This window comes from Ranitomeya imitator, chromosome 4, assembly GCF_032444005.1.
Source record: "Ranitomeya imitator isolate aRanImi1 chromosome 4, aRanImi1.pri, whole genome shotgun sequence".
NCBI lineage: Eukaryota > Metazoa > Chordata > Amphibia > Anura > Dendrobatidae > Ranitomeya > Ranitomeya imitator.
Genome location: NC_091285.1, coordinates 504140540 through 504161875, shown reverse-complemented (window position 1 = coordinate 504161875; position 21336 = coordinate 504140540). Strand labels below are relative to the sequence as shown.

General features: G+C 47.3%; 1 protein-coding gene across 1 annotated transcript in view; it reads left to right on the top strand.

Annotated features, from left to right (window-relative positions):
- The first annotated feature begins 774 nt into the window (after positions 1-774).
- The window catches only part of MYEF2 (myelin expression factor 2), a 41395-nt gene continuing 20833 nt past the window's right edge, over positions 775-21336 (top strand). The window contains exons 1-7 of the mRNA XM_069766022.1: positions 775-1404; positions 16939-17138; positions 18126-18178; positions 19003-19010; positions 19091-19184; positions 19494-19685; positions 20781-20934. Coding sequence (XP_069622123.1) covers positions 1280-1404; positions 16939-17138; positions 18126-18178; positions 19003-19010; positions 19091-19184; positions 19494-19685; positions 20781-20934 — 826 coding nt within the window. The 5' untranslated portion in view covers positions 775-1279. The remainder of the gene's footprint in view (positions 1405-16938; positions 17139-18125; positions 18179-19002; positions 19011-19090; positions 19185-19493; positions 19686-20780; positions 20935-21336) is intronic.

The window sequence follows — 21336 nt, the reverse complement described above, 5'->3', positions numbered from 1 at the left end:
TACGAATACAGGGGGTGATAGTGTTAAAGGGGTATTTTAAGCCTCTTTTAACCAATTTAAATGCTGATGTCGTGATTGACCGCATTTAAAGAGTTAAACTGCCGAGACCAAAAACACGACTGTCACCCGTGGGATTTTCGCCCGCAGAGGGGCTGCTATTTTCTTATTTCTGGGGAACATGGCCCCTTGACAGCCATTTTAACCCGTTCCCGACCTGTGACGCCACGTAGGCGTCATGAAAGTCAGTGCCAATCCAACCAGTGACACCTATGTGGCATCATGGCGGGATTGCGTTCCTGGTCGGGTGAAAGGGTTAACTCAAATGTCACCCGACCTGCAGGAACAGGGGGACTTGTACTTGAGCCCAGGGTGGTGGCTTTGCCTCTCTGACCTTTCCTGGCGCCTGCAGTACTTTGCTCTGCCCTCAACAGGGCAAAGTACGGCTGCGCCGGAGAGTGAAGACAAGAAGAGGACGTCATCGTAAGAAGATGGGAGGCCCCGGACCGGACGCCCATCGGACCGGACCGCCCCCCAAGTTTAGTATAATCTAACCTCTTTTTCTCATCTTTCAGGGTACATCAGGGGCTTATCTACAGCATTACAGAATGCTGTAGATAAGCCCCAGATGCTGGTGGGCTTAGCTCACCTTCGATTTTGGGGGTGACAGGTTCCCTTTAAGGTCAAACTAGGCTGGGTCATGAAGGGGTTAATGCACAACGGCTGATTCACATGTCAGCATTCTGCATCAGTGTTTGTGAGAAAAAAAACAGGAGTGGAACTTACTAGAATTGAAAGATGGGCGCCTGGTCTGGGTTTTGGCAAATACTGAGGTGTGAATAAAGCCTATAGTCAGTGTGAACTGGGACAATGGACAGAGAGCAGAGGACATGGCGCAGGGGGAGTGCAGAATGCAGGCAGGCGAGTACACGGCCTACAGATAAGAGCACATGGCGCGGAGAGCAGAACGCACGGTATACTACACGGAGGCCGCTGCGGCCTAGAGCCCAGACTATGGCGCCGAGAGCTCAGTACATGATGCAGGCGGGAGGACGCGGCCCTGCTCGGCAGAACAACACCCGCTCACGTCTTCATTTCCATCTATTGTTCTACTACTTGTACGTGGACAATAAAGTTGTGTGAGAGGGACATTCCGTGGGCGGGGCGTGTGTTCTCGCGAGAGCTCGCATTGATTGCGCACTTGGAGAAGAAGAGGCGTTGCGGCCTTTTGAATCTTTCTTCGTCGACTGTTGCACCGTGCGGTAGGCCTGTACCAGCGAAAATGGCGGAACTCGACCAGCATGACTCCCAGGACGCGCTGAACAACGGCAGCGAGAACAACAGCCTGTGCGATGATCAGTGTGACGCGAGCATGGCGGAGGAGAGCCCTTCCAATGGGATGAAGAAGTAGGTGCCGCCATCTGTGAAGGAAATGGCCGCCGTAAGGGATGGGGGAGGCAGGCGCCTGTGTGTGCCCGTGTCCTGGGCTCCCGTGTGGCGCTGCGGGGACCTGTGTCGTGCAGCCAGTAATGGCGGGATTGTTACCTCAGGTTTGTGCCGGATGCGTCTGTGCCAGTGTCCCATTCAGGGGTGACCCAGCTGTAGCCATTGTAGTGACTGACGTGTGTGTGCACCCGGGGGATGGGTATACTGGGCAGGCGGCACGGGGGCTGGCGGCTGTATACTGGGCAGGCGGCACGGGGACTGGCGGCTGTATACTGGGACTGAGGGCTGCCTACTGGGCAGGGGGCACTAGGACTGAGGGCTGTATACTGGGGACTGAGGGCTGCCTACTGGGCAGGGGGCACTTGGACTGAGGGCTGCCTACTGGGCAGGGGGCACTTGGACTGAGGGCTGCATTCTGGGCAGGGGGCACTTGGACTGAGGGCTGCCTACTGGGCAGGGGGCACTTGGACTGAGGGCTGCCTACTGGGCAGGGGGCACTTGGACTGAGGGCTGCCTACTGGGCAGGGGGCACTGGGACTGAGGGCTGCCTACTGGGCAGGGGGCACTTGGACTGAGGGCTGCCTACTGGGCAGGGGGCACTGGGACTGAGGGCTGCCTACTGGGCAGGGGGCACTGGGACTGAGGGCTGCCTACTGGGCAGGGGGCACTGGGACTGAGGGCTGCCTACTGGGCAGGGGGCACTGGGACTGAGGGCTGCCTACTGGGCAGGGGGCACTGGGACTGAGGGCTGCCTACTGGGCAGGGGGCACTGGGACTGAGGGCTGCCTACTGGGCAGGGGGCACTGGGACTGAGGGCTGCCTACTGGGCAGGGGGCACTGGGACTGAGGGCTGCCTACTGGGCAGGGGGCACTGGGACTGAGGGCTGCCTACTGGGCACTGGGACTGAGGGCTGCCTACTGAAAGAAGGGGTGGAGGAGATAACTAGCGGCTGGATCCCGGAAGGTACATGGCGTTACTCATCAGATGTACCATCCTGACTAACCAAAAATCCGGAATGCCACTGAGAGAAGGGATTTGCAGGTCTCCCATCCCTCGGTAACATATTAAAGGGAACCTGTCACCCCCAAAATCGATGGTGAGGTAACCCCACCGTCATCAGGGGTTTATCTACAGCATTCTGTAATGCTGTAGATAAGCCCCCGATGTATCTTGAAAGATGAGAAAAAGGTTAGATTATACTCACCCAGGGGCGGTCCCGCTGCGGTCTGCTCAAATGGGTGTCTCAGGTCCGCTCCGGCGCCTCCTTTCTTCATTCCATGACGTCCTCTTCTGGTCATCACGCCGCGGCTCCGGCGCAGGCGTACTTTATCTGTCCTGTTGAGGGCAGAGCAAAGTACTGCAGTGCGCAGGCGCCGGGACAGGTCAAAGAGGCCCTGCGCACTGCAGTACTTTGCTCTGTCCACAACAGGGCAGACAAAGTACGCCTGCGCCGCAGCATGAAGACCAGAAGAGGACGTCATGGAATGAAGATGGGAGGCCCCGGACCGGACCTGAGACACCCATCGGACCCGGACCGCCCCTGGGTGAGTAGAATCTAAGGCTACTTTCACACTAGCGTCGGAATCTCCCCGTTGCAATGCGTCGGGCCGAGATTGCAACGCTAGCGTTTGTTGTGCTGCACAACGGAGGCAGCGGATGCATTTCTCCGGCGCATCCGCTGCCCCATTGTGAGGTGCAGGGAGGTGGGGGCGGAGTTCCGGCCGCGCATGCGCGGTCGGAAAAAGCGGTCCGTCGGCTGCAAAAAACGTTACATTTAACGTTTTTTGCTCCCGGCGGTCCGCCACAACACGGCGCAACCGTCGCAAGACGGTTGCAACGTGTGTCAATACGTCGCTAATGTTAATCTATGGGGCAAAAACGCATCCTGCAAACAACTTTGCAGGATGCGTTTTTTCCCCTAAACGACGCATTGCGACGTATTAAAAAAAAAAAAAAAAACCGCCAGTGTGAAAGTAGCTTACCCTCTTTTTCTCCTCTTTTAGGTAACATCAGAGGCTTATCTACAGCATTACAGAATGCTGTAGATAAGCCCCTGATGACGGTGGGGTTACCTCACCATCGATCTTTGGGGGTGACAGGTTCCCTTTAACCTTAAGAAAACCTAAATGGAACAAAGGATCCTCCAAAAACAGAGGAGTAATCAAAAGTATTAAATTTTATTAACAATCCAAGCTTAAAAACAATTAGTAAAAATGCAGATGACAACACAAACCGTACAGAAAGACACACTGTGCAGGAGTTTGGTCAGAAGTGGGTTTTGGATATTATGCACCGTCATATTAAATAAAACTATCGACCATCCAAAAACGATATATATAAGGAGCACTAGATGGTGGCCTGATTCTAACGCATCGGGTATTCTAGAATATGCATGTCCACGTAGTATATTGCAAAGGCCACGTAGTATATTGCCCAGCTACGTAGTATATTGCCCAGCCACGTATGTAACAGGCTAAAAAATAAAAAAGAAACATAAACTCACCTTCCAAGGGCCCCTTGTAGTCCTGTCGCCTGTGTGCGGTGCACGCAGCAGCTTCCGGTCCCAGGGTTGGAATGAGCGCAGGACCTGTGATGTCGCGGTCACATGACCGTGACGTCACGGCAGGTCCTTCTCGCATAGCATTTTTAGCACTGGAACCCGCCGCTTTCACTGCCGAGGACAGGATGACATGTCGGAGGGTGAGAATAATGTTTTTTTATTATTTGTAACAGTAGATCTTTTTACTATTGATGCTGCATACGCAGATGACATCCTCTTCTGGTCTTCACGCTGTGGCTCCGGCGCTGGCGTACTTTGTCCTGTTGAGGGCAGAGCAAAGTACTGCAGTGCGCAGGTGCTGGGCTTCTCTGACGTTTCCCTGCGCACTGCAGTTCTTTGCTCTGCCCTCAACAGGGCAATGTACGCCTGCGCCGGAGCCGCAGTGTGAAGAACTGAAGAGGACATCATCGTAAGAAGATGGGAGGCCCTGGACCGCGACACCCACCGGATCGGACCGCCTGCCCAGGTGCGTATAATCTAACCTCTTTTTCTCATCTTTTAGGATACATCGGGGCTTATCTACAGCATTACAGAATGCTGTAGATAAGCCCCTGATGCCGGTGGGCTTACCTCACCTTCGATTTTGGGGGTGACAGGTTCCCTTTAACTACCGCTTACGGCCGCAAATGCGCGCATCGCTGACCCCCGTCACATGATCGGGGGTCAGCGATGTGTCTCCTTGAGACCTCTGTGGTTACTGATGCCAGCTTGCAAGCGTGCAATTCAGCTACATAGGAGCGATCAGGCTATGCCAGCTTCTAGCCTCCCATGGAGGCTATTGAAGCATGGCAAAAGTAAAAAAGAAAAAAATGTTTTAAAAAATATAGAAGTTTAAATTGCCCCCCCCCCCCTTTTGCCCCATCCAAAACAATAAAATATGCACATATTTGGTATCGCCACGTTCAAAATCGCCCGATCTATAAATAAAAAAAGCATTAGCCTGATAGCTAAACAGCGTAGCGAGAAAAAATTCAAAACGCCAGAACTGGTTTTTTTGGTCGCCGCGACATTGCTTTAAAATGCAATAACGGGCGATCAAAAGATTGTATCTGCACCGAAATGGTATCATTAAAAACGTCAGCTTGTTGCGCAAAAAATAAGCCCTTTCCCGACCCAAAAAATGGAGACGCTACAGGTATCGGAAAATTGCGCAATTTCTTTATTTTTCTTTTTTTTTTTTTAAGCAAAGTTTTGAATTTTGTTTTTCACCACTTAGATAAAAAAATAACCTAGACATGTTAGGTGTCTATGAACTCGTAATGACCTGGAGAATCATAATGTCAGGTCAGTTTTAGCATTTAGTGAACCTAGCAAAAAAGCCAAACAAAAAACAAGTGTGGGATTGCACTTTATTTGCAATTTCACCGCATTGGAATTTTTTCCCCGTTTTGTAGTACAAGACAAGGTAAAACCAATGGTGTCGTTGAAAAGTACAACTTGTCCCGCAAAAAATAAGCCCTCACACGGCCATATTGACGGAAAAATAAAAAAGTTATGGCTCTGGTAAGGAGGAGAGCGAAAAACGAAAACGCAAAAAAGGAAAAGGGCTGCGGCGTGAAGGGGTTAAACAACCACCACGAAACAGATTTCATCAACAAAGGTATAATTTTAATTAGTATAATGGTGCCGACCTGACAGTCTGTAGGTTACTCTGCACAATCCTGCTGACAGGTTCCCTTTAAGTACTCGGCAGCACTGAGTTAGTACAAAGATAGAGATTACCCTTTTTCACAGTGAGGAGGGTGCAAAGCATTTTGGCATCCCATATCCTGGAACTTTGGACCTGACCTTGCTTAGCTGGTCCTAAATGGGACACGTCAAACTTCTTGGTTAAAGGGAACCTGTCAGCAGTTTCGGCCGATATAAGTTACGGCCATCACCTTTCAGGGCTGATAGTCAGCCTTCTATAATGCTGTATATCTGCCCCCAACCTGTAAGAGAAGAAAAATAACTTTTATTATACTTACCTGTGGGGCAGTCTGGTCCGAGGGGTGTCGCTCTTCTTGGTAAAACAATCTCAAAATCAATGGAATTTGTTGAAGTGTTCCAAAGTTATCATAGTGACACTGCTCAGATTATTTTAATTTGGCTCCGTCACTAAGGGGTTAATACATGCATATACTGCATTGTGAAATAAACATGCAATACAATCAGTGAAGCATCTGATTGCCTCCGAACTTACTTGGCAGCAGGACAGTGACCCTAAATATACAGCCAGTCATTAAAGGGAACCTGTCACCAGAAACGACACTATTAACATGCAGATATGTAGTTAATATGCAGGTTAATAAAGTTATGCTGTCCGTCTGCACGCAGCTGGGAGGGTGGCGCCATTTGTCACCGCTCTCGAGAAAACAGCCGCCACAGTAACCGTACCAGAGTCTGATAGCTGGGCCCCGATGTAGAGCCGGAGTCAGTCCCGACCGGGGCGCGGTAACAGCGGCTGCACTGTTCTCAGAGCAGTGATTGAACCGGCACTGCCTCCATGACTGAAAATCAAATGCTGCCAGGGAGAATAAAGTTAATTTCTCCTTCGCCTCATTGGGGGACACAGACCGTGTGTGTATGCTGCTGCCACTAGGAGGCTGACACTAAGTGATACAAAGAAAGTTCGCTCCTCCCCTGCAGTATACACCCTCCTGCTGGCTCTCAGCTGAGCTAACCAGTTCTTGCTTAGTGTCTGTAGGAGTCACATGGGTCTGGTTCAGACCCCAACTTTTTTATTTTATTGTTTACTTTTTTTTTTTGCATTAAAGGGGCACATCGACTCTACATCAGTACCCGGGTAAGGAAGTACCTGATCTTAAAGGCACACGACTAGTAGTCCCTGGTCTTAAAGGCACATGACCAGTATTCCCTGGTCTTAAAGGCATATGGCCAGTATTCCCAGTCTTAAAGGCGTATGACAAGTATTCCTTGATCTTTTAAAGCACATGTCCAGTATTCTCTGGTATTAAAGGCGCATGACCAGTATTCTCTGGTCTTAAAGGTGCATGACCAGAATTCTCTGGTCTTAAAGGCGCATGACCAGTATTCCCTGGTCTTAAAGGCGCATGACCAGTATTTCCTGGTCTTAAAGGCGCTTGATCAATCCGAGGAGCCCTCCGCCGCCGACCCCAGCTTTATCCTCTAGTTCCCCTCAGTGGACTTCGTCACTGACCGCAATCCATGGTTCTCTGACCAAGAGATTGAATCCCTCTGTGTACCCTCTGTGGCTCGGAGTGCTCGCAGGACCAATATACATGGTCCCTATCCTACATGGGAGCTGTCGGCTAGCAGGGGCCGCAAGTATTCTAGAATCGTGCAGGCGTCTAGAAACATACAGGCATCTAGAAAATGGAAGTTTTTAGTTTCCTGCTCCCTCACCAATGATTTGATGACAACAAGGCTCTGAATATGGATTGGATATTGCCTGAACTTGCCAGAGCTTCAGAGACTAAACTCCCTCGAGAGCATTTGCCATTCAATTCGGATAAGCGATTCACTGGACAGAAGCCTCTACGTGGGATGCCATGCCTGGCCTGTTTTTTAAGGGCGACGGGTCCTTTAAAGGGCACCGATCTCCCCACACCATCAACAGACTGGCACACGGAGTGTCGCCTCCATGTTTCCTCTTCTGCATCCAGGCCTAACGCCAGACAACCTGTCCTGTCCACCCGGAGACCTGAACTCTGTGGACATACAGAGGCACCCTTTTTGGCGTACGAGCACCCCCCTCTGCATCACCACTATTTAGCGGATGATGCAAGAAGGCGGACAATTCCTCTCCACTTCCCTGTTAAGAGGTTGATGGATCGAGGGTTCCTAATTTTTATCTCTGCACCGTGAAAAGAGAGCGGCGATGGCAAGAGACTATGACCTGCTGGATGCAGCCGCACATTCTGCCATGGGGCAGATTATCCGGGTAGAATCTCCTGTGGTATACCTACCAGTATCCCTACCCGATGGGTCATCAATTAAAAATACCACGGACTGTCAGATAGCAAATCTGGTTAGTTCCGTCTTGCGGCTTCGGGTTCACCGCTCTATCCTCCCTAGCGGCCACATGGATTGCTAGAGCAATGGTCTCCTGGCTGGAGACCTTAACTACCTTGATTCACACCAGTAACAACTGGCCAATCAAATCCTTTGAGCGGGAGACTGACAAAGGATTGTATAAGGATTGTCCAGCACAGTCTAGATCTAAGGGATCTTGGTTCCAAACAGGGGAACGAAAGGTAAGATCGACCCTGGACCTCAAACTTCTAACAACCTTTCACATGGTCCTCCTTCTTTGGATGGAGTTCCTCCGCTCAGCCATTACTTCAACAGAAAAAGGTGCAGTTTTCGTCATCCATCGACATTCGGGGTGCTTACCCTCTGCAAAAATTCCTTCGCCTTTCCAGCATTTTCAAGTCACAACCTTGTCCTTCGGCCTTGCTTCCGCAGCCAGAGTGTTCGCACGGGTCATGGCGGATTTCATGTGCTCGTCCTGCCCTGTTTGGTCGACTGTCTAGCCACCCTTCCAGGACTACGCTGAGTCATCTATATCACTTGCGATCCTTCTCACCTGGGCTGGCAGCTACACTTAAGGTACCTTCACACATAACGATATTGTTAACGATATCGTTGCTATTTGTGACGTAGCAACGATATCGTTAATGAAATCGTTATGTGTGACAGCGACCAACGATCAGGCCCCTGCTGGGAGATCGTTGGTCGCTGAAGAAAGTCCAGAACTTTATTTCGTCGCTGGACTCCTGCTGACATCGCTGGATCGGCGTGTGTGACACCGATCAGCGATGTCTTCACTGGTAACCAGGGTAAACATCGGGTAACTAAGCGCAGGGCCGCGCTTAGTAACCCGATGTTTACCCTGGTTACCATGCTAAAAGTAAAAAAAAAACAAACACTAGATACTTACCTAACGCTGTCTGTCCTCCAGCGCTGTGCTCTGCACTCCTCCTGTACTGGCTGTGAGCCGGAAAGCAGAGCGGTGACGTCAGCGCTGTGCTTTCCGGCTCACAGACAGTACAGGAGGAGAGCAGAGAAGCAGAGCGCAGCGCTGGAGGACAGACGGCTGTAGGTAAGTATCTAGTGTTTGTTTGTTTTTTTACTTTTAGCATGGTAACCAGGGTAAACATCGGGTTACTAAGCGCGGCCCTGCGCTTAGTTACCCGATGTTTACCCTGGTTACCGGCATCGTTGGTCGCTGGAGAGCGGTCTGTGTGACAGCTCTCCAGCGACCAAACAGCGACGCTGCAGCGATCCGGATCGTTGTCGGTATCGCTGCAGCGTCGCTTAATGTGAAGGGGCCTTTAGACAAGTTCTCCTCATTTCCAGCCCAGCGGATATCCTTTTTGAGGATGATCCTGCACACTTCTAGAAGTATGGTAATTCTTCCTCGAGATAAGGTCATGGCCCTTCAACAGGGAGCTCGCGCAAGGAGAGTTCTGAGGACTTGATTACTCACCCCCTCATTTCATTCGATTTGCTAGGAGAGTTCTGAGGAAAAATGGTGACGACAATGGAAGCGGTTCCCTTCGCTCCGCTCGTTTTCAGCAAGTCAAACAGACTTTCAGACAATAGTCTCTGAGCTCCTTCTTCATCCAGGGCCTTTCTCCCGGTTCAGTGGTTATTAGTAACTAACAATGCCAGTCTTCTCCCTATCATTGTTCTGGAGATCTGAACGGTAGTCCTACAGCAGGTCCACTGCCTTCTGGCGGGTCACCCTATCCAAATTCAATTGGATAATGCCACGGCGGTGCCATACGTCAGTCAGGCGCCATGACCGAGGTACCTCACTTTCTCTGATCGGCGTCTATTATTCGGTGATCTCAGTAGTATATATCTCAGGAGTAGAACTCTGAACAGCAAACAAATTCAGCTGTCAGGCTTCCGCCTCAAGTCAGTGGGAACTTCACCCCGAAGTCTTCCATCAGATCTGCCCTTACTGGAGCTCTCCAGTTGTAGGTGGGATGACATCCAGACTGAAGGCCAATGTACTCGAGTTCGTGGTTCGGCCTCGAGATCCAAGAGCCATCGCACTCCATGCTCTGGTTCTGCTGTGGTACCAGTTTCCATAACTCCCCTTCCACTACTTCCGAAAGCCTTTCGGAAGCAGAAAGGGGCCCCAGTGATCCTCAGAGATCCGCACTGACCACGTCCGTTTTTTGTTTGCGGAGCTAGTATCTTCTCGCCTTATCGCAGCACAACCGCAAGTAGGGACTTTCTCACAGGGAGTTTTCACACGTAGTTCTTCCCTATCGCATACCGTTAGATCATTGGGACCTTATTATTCCTAGGAGCCTTACATTAGGCTCCTTTTCATCCGGGCAGACTTTACTATCCGGGAAAGTCGCCCCTTTTTCCTCTGCGATATTCTTACTCTGACGAGTCTTCGGAGCTAGCTGCTCTGCTCTTTCAAACTTTTTTTCCCTTATTACCTTCGAGGCAAGGTTGTCCTCAGGCCATCCCCATCCCTTGTTACCAAGGTGATACTGTATTACCACTGTTATGAGGGCATAGTTCTTCCCTCATCTCTTTTGGCACCAGTCCACAAAATGGAATGAGTTCCCCCATATTCTGGACGAAGTGAGTGCTCTGAGTAAGTACGTCTTGAGGACGGCGTCCTTCCGAAGGTTGGACGCTTTATTTGGGCTTCCTAACGGTAGAGGAAGGCTTCCTGACATTTTCAGGAAGGGTTTAGCCGTTTCATCGACCATGATAACATGGTGAATTTGTTTCACCATCCAGACGTCCTTCCGTGTTAGATGTCAGCCTATCTCCCTGTTTATCAAGGGTTCTAGGCACCAGGCGTCGGCAAGGCACGCCTGCAAGCTTGCGGATTCGTCCAGTCCGTATGCATTTTTGAAGCACTATAATTCCCACACTTCCACAGATGTGAGTCTGGGCAGGCGGACTCTGCAGGCTGCGGTGGCGCACTTGTAAGTAGCAGTTACACAGGGCCTGATATATTGTTGTCCCCACCCAGGGACTGCTTTGGGACGTCCCACGGTCTGTGTACCCCAAGGAGGCGAAGGAGAAATAGGGATTTTTGTGTACTCACCGTAAAATCCTTTTCTCCGAGCCATTCATTGGGGGACACAGCTCCCACCCTATTAGCTTATGCTTGTTTTTTATAATCTGACATGCTATACTCTCATATATAATATGACATGCTATACGTTCATATATTGTTATTGATCTCCTACTGCTTTTGCACCGAACTGGTTAGCTGAGAGCCAGCAGGGGGGTGTATACTGCAGGGGAGGAGCTAACTTTCTTTGTATCACTTAGTGTCAGCCTCCTAGTGGCAGCAGCATACACCCACGGTCTGTGTCCCCCAATGAATGGCTTGGAGAAAAGGGTTTTACGGTGAGTACACAAAAATCCCTATTTTCTCCCTTCTGCATTCGGCTATGTGCAGGCGCCAGACAGTATAATAACGCTGTTGGCCGCATATCTGCAGGTTGATTGTGTTGTTTCATGACCGGTTCCCTTAAAGAATTCATGCAGATGACCGTAATAATTGGACGAGTGCTGGCCATCGTTTTGGCAGACATTTGTCCCCATATTCTACAACGGAAAGAAAAAATTCAGCCCACTACTTTGTGTTCTGCACTTGGGTGGGAATGGAGACCTCGCACAGTCCAGGCCGAGGAGAATGCAGAAAACAGGAATGCTACGATTAAAAGGTAGGTATAAAGCTTCACTTTTATTGCAGTGATTTAAAAAAAAAAAAAAAAAAAAAAAAAACCTTACCATGATTAAGGCTTGAAACATGTCGGCTTGCCCTAACCTCTGATAGGTCAGTTACAATTTTTTATTTTTTTTTTTCAATCAATGCAATAAAAGTGAAACTTTATACCTTCCTTTTAATCACTGGAGCATTCTTAATCCATGTTATTCTACTGGGCCATACACACGTCTGATATTTTTTGGATCACACTCGGCAAGTCAGTGCGTGGAAAACATCAGACTGCACTCCGATGGCATCGGAGTACAGTCCGATTTCCACAGACTGACGGAAAAATAGATTCTCCATCTTCATTCTATTTTCTGATCTGAAAGAATCTGATCACACTATGCTTAGGTTCTGATCGACGTCTGATTTGCATAATCGACCTGATTTTCTTGGATGAGAAAACATACGGTCTTCTCAACCTAGCCTGAGAGCGATATTATTCAGTGTAAAGATGGTGTCCACTGCAACACCTGTGCTCTCCTGATGCCGTTCCTGCAATGTTGGCATTGGCTCTCTGACCAAGTGACGTGTCGCGCTATACCTGCAGTCAATCAGCGCTGGCTTCACTCTTCCCTCCTTTTGGACAAATCTCATGCATCCGCAGAAAGTGAGAGCTGCTGATGTATGTGATTTGTCCAAAGGCAGGGAGAATGAAGTGGCTACAGGAATTGTGACATTCACATGGTCCTTAGGAGACCCAGTGCCGTCATAACTGGAATGGTGCCGGTCCCTCCATTTTTGCACTTTTTGAGCCATAGCTTTTCTATTTCCGTCGACACAACTATGTAAGGCTACTGACAAAGCAATGTTGCTGGCGCACCACAATATATAAACTCATTAACTCGGGGGGTGCAGAAAAGTGGCTAATAATAATGCCCATCAAGAAAAGAAAAATAATCCACTACATAATCTGCACACCACCAATAAGATATATGAAAAAAGGAACAAACTTTATTGGTAACAATGCTAAAAACAATTAAAACCAATACAAAAGACACTCCCCCCATTAGGCCTGTTCTTGTGCAATATACATATATAATACATGTATAACCAAAATCACCCACATGGCACGGAGAAAATATATATACTGTAGTATGCTGCTGGGTAGGATACACACTATAATAAGAATACAGGTCTTTTGGGTGTATTCAATCCCAGCAGGTCATCAGGCATAGAAAAGGTCCCCTTGGGATATAGTAGAATACTTGTACGTTAATGCTGCCCCAGGTATGAAATCGCACCAGCAGGAGGACCTCCTGCCATTTTGCCTTGTTCCTTCCACTGGCCGTTCAGGTTATTCTCTTTCATTATTAGGTCATACTTGGGCAACATTTGCGCTGTTATGGCTGTGGTTCTTTCAGGGTTTCCACGGCCGTGGGACCCCTTTTACCCGCATCCTTATTGCAGCAATATTGCACTGTGCATTGGGGCTGGTGCGATTTCATGCCTGGGGCAGCATTAACGTACAAGTATTCTACTATATCCCAAGGGGACCTTTTCTATGCCTGATGACTTGCTGGGATTGAATACACTCAAAAGACCTGTATTCTTATTATAGTTATTATGTATTGTTATAGCACCATTTATTCCATGGCGCGTTACATGTGAGGAGGGGTATACATAATAAAAACAAGTACAATAATATTAATACAAGTCATAACTGGTACAGGAGGAGAGAGGACCCTGCCCGCGAAGGCTCACAATCTACAAGGGATGGGTGAGGATACAGTAGGTGAGGATAGAGCTGCTCATGCAGCGGTTTGGTCGATCGGTGGTTACTGCAGGTTGTAGGCTTGTCGGAAGAGGTGGGTCTTCAGGTTCTTTTTGAAGGTTTCGATGGTAGATCTTGTGAGGATCGGAGGTTGCGTGTAGGTAAGTACCGGGAGATGAGGTCACAGATGTATGGAGGAGACAGGTTGTGGATGGCTTTGTACATCATGGTTAGGGTTTTGTACTGGAGTCTCTGGGCAATGGGGAGCCAGTGAAGGGATTGACAGAGGGGAGAGGCCGGGGAATAGCAGGGGGACAGGTGGATTAGTCGGGCAGCAGAGTTTAGAATAGATTGGAGGGGTGCGAGAGTGTTAGAGGGGAGGCCACAGAGCAGGAGGTTGCAGTAGTCAAGGCGAGAGATGATGAGGGCATGGACTAGGCTTTTTGTAGATTCTTGGTTGAGGAATGAAATGGATTTGTGAAATATTTTTGAGTTGAAGTCGGCAGGAAGTGGAAAGGGCTTGGATATGTGGTTTGAAGGAGAGATCAGCGTCAAGGATTACCCCAAGACAGTGAGCTTGTGGGACTGGGGATAGTGGCCATTTACTGTGATGGATAGGTTCGTTCGGGGGGGGGGGGGGGGGGTCGCGTGAGATGGGGGAAAGATGATGAATTCTGTTTTGTCCATGTTAAGTTTGAGAAATCTAGCGGAGAAGGATGAAATAGTGGACAGACATTGAGGGATTCTGGTTAGTAGGGAGGTGATATCTGGTCCAGAGATGTAGATCTGTGTCATCAGCATAGAGATGATACTGAAAGCCATGAGATTCTATGAGCTGTCCCAGGCCAAAGGTGTAAATGGAGAAGAGCAGGGGCCCAAGGACTGAACCTTGTGGGACTCCGACAGATAGGGGTCGAGGTGAGGAGGTGGTGTGTGAGTGGGAGATGCTGAATGTCCGGTCTGTTAAGTATGATGAGATCCAGGATAGGGCCAAGTCTGCGATGCCAAGGGATGAGAGGGTCTGTAATAATAGGGAATGGTCCACTGTGTCAAAGGCAGCCGACAGATCCAGGAGGAGGAGGACAGAGTAGTGTCGCTTGCTCTTGGCGGTTAAGAGGTCATTGGTGACCTTAGTTAGGGCAGTTTCAGTGGAATGGTGTGACTGGAAGCCAGATTGCAAGCGGTCGAAGAGGGAGCAAGAAGAGAGATGGGAGGACAGTTCAAGGTAAACGTGTTTTTCCAGTAGTTTGGAGGCATAAGGGAGAAGTGATATACAGGGCGATAGCTAGATACAGAGGATGGGATAAGAGAGGGCTTTTTGAGGATAGGTGTGATGGAGGCATGTTTAAAGCTAGAGGGGAAAACACCAGTTGTTAGTGATAGGTTGAAGAGATGGGTTAGGGTTGGGATGAAGACTGGTGAGGTTTGGGATGAGGTGGGATGGGAGCGGGTCAAGTGCACAGGTGGTGAGATGCGATCTTGAGAGTAGAGTGGAGAGTTGATCTTCTGTAATGGTGGAGAAGTTGGTTTTGGAGGTGAAGGGCTCTGGGGGTTGATGACCAAAACTGTCTCTGATGCTATCAATCTTCTGCTTGAAAAATGAGGCAAAGTCTTCAGCGGAGGTAAGTGGGGAGGGAGGAGGTGCTGGGGGACGGAGGAGAGAATTGAAAGTGTTGAATAACTGTTTAGGGTTGTGAGACAGAGAGGATATGAGAGCTGAGAAGTAGGTTTGTTTAGCTGTGGCGAGTGTGGTCTGTATCCTACCCAGCAGCATACTACGGTATATATATTTTCTCAGTGTCATGTGGGTGAATTTGGTTATATATGTATATTGCAGAAGAACAGGCCTAATGGGGGGGGAGTGTCTTTTGTATTGGTTTTAATAGTTTTTAGCATTGTTACCAATAAAGTTTGTTCCTTTTTTCATATCTTATTGGTGGTGTGCAGATTATGTAGTGGCTTCTTTTTCTTAACTGTGTAGGGCTAGTTTCACACTAGTGTTTAGCCGGGCTGCGGAGGGATGCTGACTTCCTCTGTGAAGCTCCGCCCACTGCCGCGCCTCTTCATTCAGCTCCGCCTATGGCTGCATGCGGCATGCGCACCCTATCTTTAGCATTGGGTACGCAGGCCATGCCGCTGTATGCGGATGCCTCCGCATGCATCGTTTTGATGGTGCGACGACCTGCGCCAAACGCAACGAGTTGCAATTTCGTGCAGATGCCGCACTGTCAAAACGATGCATGCGGCAGCATCTGCATACAGCGGCATGGCCTGCTTACCCAAAGTAAAAGATAAAGTGCGCACACCGCATGTAGGCGGAGCTGAATGAAGAGGCTCTGCAGTGGGCGGGGCTTCATGGAGGAAGTCTGCATCCCACCGCAGCCCGGCTAAACACTAGTGTAAAACTAGCCTAAGGGCTTGACTTTCCAGGAGATGTGATTTTCAATGACACCATCCATTTTATGTGATGTACTGGAAAATAGGAGGGAAAAATTCTCCAGGGTGGAATTACTCTTCTTTCTGCACAATTCTTGTACTCACAGCGTTGATTCTATGAATATGATGAAAATGACCAGGCAATATGATTCTCCAGGCTGGTAGAACTACTTTTAGTGTGTGCAATATATCTCTTGTCATGTACAGTGACTATCGATTAGGCTGTGTGTGTTCAGGAGGGATGTGGATGGCTGGGTACTTCCTCACTTCTTCCTCCTGCCCTCCGCAGCCCTCCTGAACGCTAATGTGAAACCAGCCTTAAGGTACCTTCACACGTAACGATATTGTTAACGATATTGTTGCTTTTTGTGACGTAGCAACGATATCGTTAAGGAAATCGTTGTGTGACAGCGACCAACGATCAGGCCCCTGCTGGGAGATCGTTGGTCGCTGAGGAAAGTCCAGAACTTTATTTCGTCGCTGGATCGGCGTGTGACACCGATCCAGCGATGTCTTCACTGGTAACCAGGGTAAACATCGGGTTACTAAGCGCAGGGCCGCGCTTAGTAACCCGATGTTTACCGTGGTTACCATCCTAAAAGTAAAAAAAACAAACAGTACATACTTACCTACCGCTGTCTGTCCCCGGCGCTCAGCTTCTCTGCACTCCTCCTGCACTGGCTGTGAGCGTCGGTCAGCCGGAAAGCAGAGCGGTGACGTCACCGCTCTGCTTTCCGGCAACTGTGCTCACACAGACAGTACTGGAGGAGTGCAGAGCACAGCGCCGGGGACAGACAGCGGTAGGTAAGTATGTAGTGTTTGTTTTTTTTACTTTTAGGATGGTAACCACGGTAAACATCGGGTTACTAAGCGCGGCCCTGCACTTAGTAACCCGATGGTTACCGCCATCGTTGGTCGCTGGAGAGCTGTCTGTGTGACAGCTCTCCAGCGACCAAACAGCGACGCTGCAGCGATCCGGATCGTTGTCGGTATTGCTGCAGCGTCGCTTAATGTGAAGGGGCCTTTACTTATGTTAATCTGCTTGTTTCCCATAAACTTAGGGAGAATGAAGATTCCAATAAAGAAGATAAGCCACTAAAGGAAAAATCTGTGCTTAGAAAGGGAAACCGATTCCACCCGTATGGAAAAGAGAAATCGGGCTCTGGTGACAAGAAGGGTCTGAGTCGGAATAGGGTGTTCATCAGTAATATTCCTTATGACATGAAGTGGCAAGCAATCAAGGATCTCATGAGGGATAAAGGTAAACGTTGGGTCTAAAATAAACGGGCTTTCCCACTCCTAAATGCATTGTTAAACTGTTCCCAAAGTTTTTATTCAGCAGGTAACCCAGGTAAAGTAAACTTTCACAATAATCAAATTGCCTGCTAGCCGAAGCGTTGGCTTCCATAACGTTGGCACTTAATGTCCGGCATTTACTGTGAGGGAACAGGCCAATATTGTAAAATGTTCTGATAAACGTAAAATCAGTGATTGCTGTTTGTCATGTAGTGACATATGGTATGGGGCAATTTTGGTGATATTGCTTCTAATGTAAAAGACTGTCGTTGTGCAGTTCTTGTTTAGTGCCTGTTGCAGTTGTGAAATTTGCTTAATTTTTACCAAATTTGGGCTGGGTGGGAGTCAATTGACATGCAAGATTTCTAATGGAAATGGCTAAAAGCCAAAACGTAAACCCTGGTTTCACGGTAGCGTGTTCAACCTTGTAACATTTGTAATTGTCTCTGGTGTCTCTGTTGTAAGGTGACATGACTATTTGACTGGTTTTATTCACTGTATTTCTTTGCTTGTAGCTTGCTGTGAAACACATTGATTTTGTTAATTTGGATCTTAAGACAAACTTTACCATTTGAAGACATTCAGGTAGAAAGTCACCTTAAAACAGTTGTTGTGAGTCAGATGAAAAACTTCAACGTTTTAACCTTTTTATTTTAACAAGTTGTATAGGGACTATTCATATCTGAACTTGTTCACCAACTATATCATACCAAATAACCCTACATCCAGTAATGTGGTGTAAAATCTGGTAGATTGTATTGCTCTCGACAATGTGGCTGCTTTGCAATCCTGACAAGTAGCTAAATGACAATAGCCATTGGTATGTTGGTTCTGTCTGAGTGTTGGTGAATAATAGGTCATTTGTTCTGTAGAGCTGTGCACAGGGCACAGTAAAGTTATTGGTGTTAAATGCTTTGTTTCTTGGTATTTTTCCTTTGTATGTCTTATGTAGTTGGTGAGGTTACATACGTGGAGCTCTTTAAGGATGCTGAAGGAAAATCAAGGGTAAGTGCCGTGGGCAACAAGCTGTTTGAGGTGTGAAGTCCCTCATCAGTTTTCACTGTACAAGTTTTTATTTGGAAAGTAAGTTTCATTTTCCAATACTGTATTTCAGTCTGAATGTTCCAAGGCTCACTGCCTCCATTCAGATTACATGAGGTTGCATTTCCATTGTTTCCAAGCATTTTCTTGCACAATTCTGGTTTGCTGCCAAAAGCTCAATGCAGACGTATGTACGGTTCTGTATGCTGGTCCTTTTAACTTTGTTCTTTGCTAAATTTCCCTGGCAAATCTGCCAGTTATCGGGATTGTACGGAACTTGGCTAGAATATATGAAAGGCCTGTTGTGGCTTGTGGGCCTGCGCAACTGTCAGTGCTATAAACGTTTCGAGTTATTGAGCTAGACTCTTTAAATGGAAACTGAATAAACTGGTGAAGGCTTCCATTTTTCTGAGGAGACTACTAGGTCATTGGGTATGAGGGTTTAGGAGACTAATCTGCATCCCGGGATCACTTCTAGTTTTGGAATTTTAATTTTTTTTTATACATTACTGCTAAAAAAAATTGTACACATTATATGTAAATTGAATTTTGATGCAAAAATTGTATAAATATTAAATTAAATCTAGGACAAAATGTCTGTTAATTTTTGTAAATGACAATCCCGTTTTTATTTAGTAATCATACCCCACATGTGCAGCAAAGTTCATCTCTAGTGACCTGTATCTGCATTGCTTGATCCTGTCCCTCACCTACTTCTCATTTACTAATTGTCTTTTTTTTTGTTTTTTATTTTAATGTATTTTTCTCCTGTGACGTTTTGGATTTAGGGATGTGGGTAAGTGTTTCCCTTTTTCACTTTGTAATTACTTTGTATTATATGCTTTAAGACTTTCTAACATTCTTTTTCTTTTCCAGTGTGGTGGAGTTTAAAGACATGGAATTTGTTACAAAGGCCATTGAAGTCATGCATAAACACGATCTGAATGGACGACCCCTTAACATTAAAGCAGTAAGACCTTGTTTTCGGATTCTATTGATAAGAATGTTGGTTCATAGTGGGTTTTATGCACAGCCCTGTATACTCCATGCAAATAGTCTTTCTTAGCATTTGTAAGAATTTAAAGGGATCGTCCAATATGCATTTATGGCATATCCACTGCCATAAGAGATAAACGTTCAATGTGGGAATAGCATTTAACTATTAAGATTTTAAATCCCTTAGTTTATTTATTTTTTTTTTTTAGGATGAACAGTCACAATTTCCAAACTTGTCTGAACCATGGCTGTTTTTAATAACAGAATAAAATTCTATTTGTAGGATCCAGATGGCGAGAATGCCCGCAGAGTTCTGCAGCGCGGTGGAGGGCCGTTTCCTGGGGCACATAACGCTGACATGGGACCTGGCATGATGAATCTCCCTCCTTCCATTGTTAACAATCCTAACATCCCACCAGAAATAATTAGTGCACTGAGAGCTGGAAGACTTGGATCAACGGTTTTTGTTGCAAATGTATGTTACCTGGCTGTTCTATGTACACTTTGTTTTTATTACTAGCTTTGATCAGCTTCCAATCCATACTCAAATGTTAATGTAGCCTGCTTGTGCTGCTGCCTACTATTCAGACCTCTACACGCACGCTAGCACTCTGAGGTTAGTCTTCGAATTTACTCTTTAGTCAACACCAAAACATACTGAGGTATTTCGCCCCCAAAACATAATTATGGGACTCTGTCCTTTTTTTTTTTTTTTTCCTCTCCTTTCTTCTGCTAAGCCCCCCCTTCCCTGGGGCACTTGAACCTGCTATTATTTCACCTCTTATAATATATACTGCAAAACCATTCTTTTGCTCTGTATAGCAAAATGTTTTTTCTCCTATGAAGCCCAACCTGTGGCTGAGATTAACAAAATGACTAATGTGACGGATCGAAGTCTTCAGCATACCCCCGACTTCCTAGTTCTAACACTGGTTCCCCACGATCGCATTGCAAAGTACTGATTGGAGCTGACAATGAAGTCCTTTAACCCCTGCTGCTGATCAACAGCGGCATTTAAATGGTTAAACTGGCTATGTAACACAACCATCATTTGCCTGGTATGAAGTGATTTATGCTCCTGAACTGGCTTCATACTCGGCTTAAAGAGGTCTTCCCATTTCTAAGATCCTACCCCAATATGTAGGAGATGTACTAATATTAGCAAATACCTCCAGTTAGAAATGTAGTATAGTTCACTATGTCTCTTTCCTCATGTGCAGGCATTGCAGGACCATAGGATATCCATGGATATGACCACTAGCAACTAACAATCTGTCACTTTCAGTGGGCGTAACCAAGGATACCTAAGGTGCTGCAATTCCTGCACATGAGGAAAAGTGCAAAGCGAATCAAAAAAATTACACTAAAATTCTTGATTGGAGGCATTTGCTAATATTACACCTACCACATATTGAGAGAGGGTCGTGGAGAAGGGAATACCCCTGTAACGAAAGTGTACGTCATAGGGCATTTACCAGTTATAATTGTGTGATGATAATGGATGAAAATTTCTTTGGATTTAATCGGTGACAAGGAGCACTTTAACTTTTGGGTTTCTCTATGTCCACAGCTGGACTTTAAAGTTGGTTGGAAGAAACTGAAAGAAGTTTTCAGCATTGCTGGAATTGTGAAGAGGGCCGATATTAAGGAGGACAAAGATGGCAAAAGCAGAGGAATGGGAACCGTTACCTTTGAACAAGCGATCGAAGCAGTGCAAGCTATCTGTATCCTTTTATATTTAAGTGTTAGACGTGGACTGTGGGGTTAGATGTTGTTCATTTGTATAAGTATTTGACAGTCTTTTATGGATAACTTAAAGCTTGTGTCCATATATTACATACTGGACAATTAAGAGTTCCCTGGTACTTTGAATCCCATCCCAGAGCAATGTCACGTGTCCTGTGCTGGTGAGAGATAACTGCTACTAGTGCACTGATTCTCATTGACTGGAATACGAGTGAGGGCGCAGTCAGACGGCCGTATAACATGGACGATGATCACAGCGCAATACTTAGACTGGCCTGCGGCTCTCCTGAACAGGGCGTGACTGCATGTATTTCTTTGCTGCTGTCACTCTCGGGTCAGGAGATCTGCCAGCCAGTCCATGCACGGCAATCGTTGTTCTT